The sequence below is a fragment of the Dictyostelium discoideum genome (assembly GCF_000004695.1).
Source record: "Dictyostelium discoideum AX4 chromosome 3 chromosome, whole genome shotgun sequence".
NCBI lineage: Eukaryota > Evosea > Eumycetozoa > Dictyosteliales > Dictyosteliaceae > Dictyostelium > Dictyostelium discoideum.
This window is the reverse complement of record NC_007089.4, coordinates 3,699,740-3,707,239: the sequence shown is the minus strand read 5'-3', so window position 1 is coordinate 3,707,239 and position 7,500 is coordinate 3,699,740. Positions and strand designations below refer to the sequence as shown.

Genomic DNA, 7,500 nt, shown 5'->3' with positions numbered 1-7,500 from the left:
TTTCCATAATTTCATATATATTTTTTTTTATTATTATTTGAATTATTACTTAAAAATATAATAATAGAAATGTAAGTGGTGATTGTAAAAATAGAGAGAATGGCTCAATGGCTGATAAATATCAAACTCCAAGATATTATTTCCCAAAAAGATTTAATTTAATAGTTTTGGGATTTTTAGCCTTAACCGTTTGTTATACTACTAGAACTTTGTTAAGTACTTGTGTAATCTTTATGAATAAGGAATTTCATTATGGTAGTACATTTAAAGGTGTTTTATTAGCTGCATTTTCAATGGGTTATTCTACTACTCAATTAACTGCTCAGTTTTTATGTGATAAATTTGGAAGTAAAAGAGTTATTTTATTTGGTTTAACAATGTCAATATGTACTTTGTTTATAGTTCCAATTGCTGCACCATATAAAGTAGCAATAGTTTTAGTAAGAATTTTTTGTGGAATTTTCCAAGGTATTGTAATGCCATCATTAAATTTATTGATTGCAAATTATTTCCCAATTACTCAACGTTCAACATGTGCAGGAATGATTTGGGCTGGTATATATGCCGGAAATGTTGGAATTTCTGTAAGTATTTATTAAAAAGTAATTTTAAAAAAAATAATATCAAAATTAATAATTTATTTCTTTTTTTTTCTTTTTTATAGTTTATATCACCAGTTTTATTAGATTATTTAAATTGGAGAGATTGTTTTTATATTGTTGGTAGTGTATGTATCGTAATGTGGGTAATTCCATGGATAATTTTCATTCGTGATAATCCAAAAGATTTATTCGGAATTCATGAAAATGAAATTCATTTTATTAATCAGACTGCACCTGTTGAAGTAAAATTAAAAACTTTGACACAATCTCAAGTTGTTAATATTAAATCAATAATGGAAACTGGTAATTCATCAAGAGAAAATAAAGAAAAGATAATAAACAAAACTGAAAATAGTGGAAATGATTTCAAAATGTTACATAGTAGTAGTAGTAGTACATCAACTGTTGAGTCAACAACTGAAAGCTTAAATAGTATGGTCAGTGATGAGGGCGAACAAATTTCATCAACAATTGTTGAAGAAGAAAAACAAATGAAAGATGATGAAAGGTTACCATATTTTGTAGCATTTAAAAAATTAATAACTTCAAGAGGAATGTTAACAATTGTTTATTTAAATATATCATGTAATTGGGCATACTTTTTATTATTGGGTTGGTTGCCAACATGGTTATCAAAAGAGTTGGGTGTAAATGTTGGTTATAAATTTGCATTCTTTAATGCACTTCCATTTATTTTATGTTTGGCAATTTCAGTTGGATTTGGTCGTTTATCTGATAAATTATTATCAATGGGTGTTAGAAAAATCATTTTAAGAAAAACATTTGGTGGTTTATGTTATGGTATACCAGGTGTATTTCTATTGATGGTATCTTTAATAATACCAAATCATTCAACTGTTATAAAAATTGCATTTGTAACAATTTCAATTGCTGCAAATGGTTTTTCAAATACAAGTTATCAATTGGTAACATTGGATTTAAGTTCAAAATATTCTGGTGTTAGTATGGGTATTGCCAATATCTGCTCAGCAATACCGGCATTCATAGGACCACTTGTTGGTGGATTTCTTTTAGAATCTTTCCAAGGTGATTGGAATAAAATATTTTTAATATCTTCATCTTTTTATTTATTTGGAACTATAGTTTGGTTAATTTTTTTAAAAGTTGATAATGTAATTTAAAAAAATTAAATAAATTATAAAATAAAATAAATGAAAATAAAATAAAATAAAATTATATAATATTACTTTTTGTTAGAATTAGAAAAAATAAAAAAAAAAATAAATTATTTTTTTATTGAGTTTCATTCTTTTTAAGAGTTTCATTCCATTTAGCTAAATCTTTTGCACCTGTAATAGTCACAACTGGTTTTTCATTTGAATAAGTAACTGTTGAAGGGAAATTAACTTCATCGTTTTTCCAATTGCCTTCAATTGATTTAAAATCATCTGGGTTGCCATCATAATAAGTCATTTTGCCATTACCATGACGTTTACCTTTTAAACATAATCCTTCATATTCTGAGCCATCAATGTATTTATATGTTCCTTTATATGTTGGAATTCCACCAACAGTTGGACCTTTCCATCTACCACTATCAGTCTTTGTAAATGATGAACCAATCATTTGTTTTGCAATTGATTTTTTAGATTCTGCATCTGCATCAGTAACTGGAATTTCATTTCTTTATTTTTATTTTTAATAATATAAAAAATAAAATTAATAAAAATAAAATAAATTAACATAAAAAAATATAAATATAAATATTAATTATATTTAAATACAAACGTTAAAATATTATTCATTGAACCTTGCATAAAACCAATAAGTTTATCTTGTGATGATTTAAGTAATGAAATAAATTCAACAACTTTTGGATGTAAATCTTCAATGTATTCAGCATTATCATCATCTTCTAACATTGGTTGAATTAATTGTTTAAAAACATCCAATTGTAAAATCATTTGTTGATATTCTAAATAAGTTTTACCAACATCTGATAATTTCTTCTTATAATGATTGAATTGAATTGGATCAATTGTAAGTGATGGTGTTAAATTTGCTGGAATTTGAGAAATTTCCATTCTAACTGGTACTAATGCTTCTTCATCAACTTCAAATGCTCCAATTAATTGATTGGCTTCATCTAAAGTTTGAATATGAACTTTCTTTAAATCTTTACATCCACTCATACTAACTGATGAAGTAACATTAATTTTGGATTTAGATGAACCATCTTCTTTATCCATTTTACCTTTAACTTTAATTGAAAGTTTATTAATATCAACATTTCCTTCTAATTCACCTTTTAATTCATTCATAGTTTTTGAATCACTTTATTTCATATACAAAAAAAAATTAATATTAAAAATAAAAAATACAATCATTAAAATAAATTGATTTTATACATACGATGATTCAATAGTAATTTTTAAATCTAAAATTGCACCATATTCAATTTTACTAATATAAAAAAGACCATAAATAGATTTAAGGGAATCAATATTATTAATTGCTTGTAACTCTTTTGTAGTTTTGGCAGTAGATTTAAGTTCAACAATTTTTGTTACCTTTCTTCTTGTAAATAAGAATGTTAATTTATTAGAATTTGATGAACTGGTATCTAAATATTCACCCATAATTTTTCCTGACATAAGACCATATGATAAACTTAATTCTAATAATAATAATGATAATTAGATTATTTCTTTTTTTTTTTTTTTTTTTTTTTTTTTTTTTTTTTTAAAAAAAAAAATACAAACCACCACTAACATTTAATGCAGAAGTTAATGATTCTTGATCATTAATTAATGTGAGTTTATTTGAGTCTGTTATTGATCTTACTGTTGTCATATCTCTTTAATTTCAAATTATTATTATTAATATGTATATATAGATATTTTTAAAATATTAATTTTTTTTTTTTTTTAAATATTTACTCTTTAGTGCAAATATAAACATTGCTCTTTTTAGCATTTGCTCCATTATCGTCAACACTAAAACCTCTTCCTAAATCATTCTCGGTAACCAATAAAGTATTTTCAGTTGCAAAAATTGGTAAAACTAAAGCCATCTTGTGATAATAAAAATAATAATAACAAAATATTTTTAAAAAATAAAAAAAATAATTATTGGTTATTTAAACAAATTATTTTTGATTTAAAAATAAATATATGAATGTTGAAAAAGTTTTTTTTTTTTTAAATAGAAATTTCTTAAAATTCTAAAAAATTTAGCAAATTAAAAAAAAAAAAAAATAAAAAAAAAAAAAATAAAAAAAATAATTTTTAAAAAAAGAGGATCGAATCGTGGATCGAGTAATTGATTTTCGAATCAAAGATTAGATTTGAAAAAAAAAAAAATTAAAAAATAAAAAAAAAAAAAAAAAAATTTGTGGAAATTTAATCTAATTTTCTAAAAAAAAAAAAATATCTTTTCAGGAATTGGATAAAGGCATTTTAATAATTTTTATAAAATATATTAAATAACTATTTATTAAAAGTTTTTTTTATTTATTTTAAGAGGTCAAATTTTAACAAATTATCCCATGACATTGTATATGATAATAATAATAAAAATAAAAATAAAAAAAATAAAAAAAAAAAATAAAAGTGGATGAATCTATTTTAAAATTTAGTATATTTATTTAATTTCCTTTATAAACATTAAAAAGAGTTGTTCAATTTGTTCCAGTATTCCATTTTTTGACTTTTAACTTGATCAAACCAAATTTGAAGTGTTTAAAATAATTATTAATTAATAAGTAATCCAATATCGTATAAAAAATTAATTAATTTTGAATTACCGCTTTTTACTACTTTACGACAAACATTAACATCATAGTATTGGAATAAATTATTAAAAGCATGATAACTTGTAAATAAATTTGAATTACCAATTAAAATGTTTGCGTTGATTTTGAAACCAATTGAATTAATTAAATCAAGTAATTGATTAAGTATTTCATTTGTTAATCTTGATTTACCATATGTGTATATATATTTTAAAATTAATTCAATTACTGATAAGTTTCTATCAATAAATGATTGTTCATTATCTTCTAAATAAAATCTTTGATTATCATTGAAAGAACCATCACTTTTAAAAAATTGAATAATTGTTTTTAAAAATTCAATTATTTTAATTAAGTCTTCATTTGTACCAGTATCGAATTTCTTTAATAATTCAATTGAATACTTTGGATTGAATTGACACTTTTTTGAAATGAAAGGATGGAACGAACTTGAACATGCAAGTTTAAATAAATTGATGTCAACATTAAGATATGCATTTTCAATTAAAATATTCAATATTTTACCATCACAACCAATTCTTTCTAAACTTTCATAATCATTAAATTCAATTGAATAATTTATTGATTTTTCAATCCAATAATATTTATCTACCAATAATAATTTCTTGAAATCAATTGAAATTCTTTTAAAAAATATTGATTTTAAAATTTTAATTAATTTATTTTTAATTTCTTCATTTTATTTAAAGTTATTGATTTTTCATTTTCTTCTTTAATATTAATATTATTTTTATTATTTTTATTTTTATTTTTATTATTATTATTATTATTATTATTATTATTATTATTATTATAGTTAATTTTATTAAATTCATTTATAAATTTATAAAAATTTTTATACCCATATGATGAAAAAATTGGTTTAATTTTATTAATTAAAATTTTAAAAATTTCAATACCTTCAAAATTTAAATTATTATTTTCAATTAAATAAAAAATAATACCAAATAAATTAATTAATTGTTTTTCACAATTTTCATTATTATTATTATTATTATTATTATTATTATTATTATTATTATTATTATTATTATTATTATTATTATTATTATTATTATTATTATTATTATTATTATTATTATTATTATTATTATTATTATTATTATAATTATTATTATTATTATTATTATTTTTATTACTATTATTTTGATAAATTAAATTTGAAATTAATTTTAAAAATTTCTCTATATTTTTTAAAGTGAATAAAACATTTTTTTTAATTTGATTATATAATGTTAAAAATAAATTAAATTTAATACCTAATAAATTTGAAATTTTAATTGTAAATTTATTTGGTATTGGTATTTTATTTTTAAGAAATACCTTAATTAGTTTATTATTTGATGTTGATGAAAGTGCAAAATTAATTGACTTTTCATTTAATTTTAAATTTGTGAAATTAATTTTTTTTTTTTTATTTTTTTTATTATTATTTTTATTTTTATTATTTTTATTTTTATTATTTTTATTATTTTTATTTTTATTATATATATTATTATTATTTTTTTTATTAAAATTAATAATATTTTGATTTTTAAGAAATTTTGAAATTGTTTCAAATGTACCATGTTTTAAAATTAAATCAATTAATGATTGAAATGAAATTTTATTTTTAATTCTTAATTGTTCATCATTTATTAAATCATTTATTAATAATTGTGAAATTAATGAATTGTTTATTAATTTTAAATTATTATAAATTATATTTATATGTTTATTATTATTATAAAATAAAATTAACATTTTTTGATTATTTTCATTTATTGGTTGAATAATATGTAAAAATTTAATGAAAGAATATAAAATATTATTATTTGAATTATTTAAATATTTAGTATTATTATTATCACTCTGTAATGTAAAATTAAATGATGGATTATTTGATTTAACAATTTTATCAAATAATAATTGATATTGATTATTGTTTACCATCCATTCAAATTTAATATCATTATATTTTAAATTATTTTTTATTGTTGATATTACTATTATTTTATTATTATCAATCATATATTTAATACTATTATCAAAAATATAATAAAATATTATTTTTCTAATATAACAATTACCCATTACCATTTTATATAATATATCTATATCTCTAATATGGTGATTATTATTATTATTATTATTAACACTATTATTATTATTATTATTATTATTATTATTATTATTATTATTATTAGTATTATTATTATTATTATTATTATTATTATTATTATTATTATTATTATTATTATTATTATTATTATTATTATTATTATTATTATTATTATTATTATTATTATTATTATTATCAATTAAAATTAATTCATTATTTATTTGAATATTATGATCAAATGTATATTTAATATTGGTTGTAGGTGTATTATGAATTGACAAATTACTATTGTTTATAAAATTTTCAACCAGATCATTTGATAAAAGAAAATGATTGATTACTTTAGAAATATTCATTTATAATAATTTTTATTTTTATTTTTATTTTATTTTTTTTTGATTACTATATCTTTTTTTTTTTTAATGAGGACAAAATGGATAAAAAAAAAGTTATATATCAAAATTTATAAATAAATTTTTATTTTTTAAACAATGGCACATGAAAAAAAAAAAAAAATTGTATTATTATTATTATTAAAAAAAAAAATGTTAAAAAAAAAAATTTAAATAATTATAAAAATAATTAATTTAAAATGATGCAATGCACTAATGTGGTAATGAAATTATACGAATCATTATTTTTTTTTTTTTTTTTTTTTTTTTTTTGAACACTCTATTCAATGACTGTTTTTTTTTTTTTTTTTATTATTATTTTTTTAATATATCACTTTCAGGTAGTAAAAAAAAAAAAACCCCACACCCTTTAAAAAAAAAAATAAAAAAAAATAAAAAATAAAATAAAAAATAATCTTTTTTGTGTTAATATTGAGACATTTATTGCATCAATTCTAAAAATAATTTTCATTTTTTTTTTTTTTTTTTTTGTTTTTTTGAACCAATATTGCCCATAAAAAAAAAAAAAAAAAAAAAAAATTCCAATATTATAATTATTATTATTTTTAGAAAAAAAAAAAAAAACAGGTGAGTTTATTTATTAAAAGAAAATAATTATAGAATGCAACT

At 18.2% G+C, this 7,500-nt stretch overlaps 3 protein-coding genes across 3 annotated transcripts in view; 1 reads left to right on the top strand and 2 right to left on the bottom strand.

Moving 5' to 3' along the window:
- The window catches only part of DDB_G0280761 (hypothetical protein), a gene marked incomplete at both ends in the record, with an annotated part of 1,849 nt that extends 105 nt beyond the window's left edge, over nucleotides 1-1,744 (top strand). The window contains 2 exons of the mRNA XM_635921.1: nucleotides 68-584; nucleotides 665-1,744. Coding sequence (XP_641013.1) covers nucleotides 68-584; nucleotides 665-1,744 — 1,597 coding nt within the window. The remainder of the gene's footprint in view (nucleotides 1-67; nucleotides 585-664) is intronic.
- Nucleotides 1,745-1,856: 112 nt separating this feature from the next.
- DDB_G0280759 (hypothetical protein) lies at nucleotides 1,857-3,636 on the bottom strand (the record flags this gene model as incomplete). Its single annotated transcript, XM_635920.1, has 5 exons — nucleotides 1,857-2,247; nucleotides 2,352-2,897; nucleotides 2,976-3,240; nucleotides 3,326-3,420; nucleotides 3,503-3,636. The coding sequence occupies 5 exons, from the start codon at nucleotides 3,634-3,636 to the stop codon at nucleotides 1,857-1,859; spliced, it is 1,431 nt and encodes a 476-aa protein (XP_641012.1).
- A 679-nt stretch (nucleotides 3,637-4,315) lies between these two features.
- DDB_G0280757 (hypothetical protein) lies at nucleotides 4,316-6,834 on the bottom strand (the record flags this gene model as incomplete). The annotated part of the gene is made up of 3 exons (XM_635919.1): nucleotides 4,316-5,000; nucleotides 5,219-6,362; nucleotides 6,399-6,834. The coding sequence occupies 3 exons, from the start codon at nucleotides 6,832-6,834 to the stop codon at nucleotides 4,316-4,318; spliced, it is 2,265 nt and encodes a 754-aa protein (XP_641011.1).
- Nucleotides 6,835-7,500: the final 666 nt, after the last annotated feature.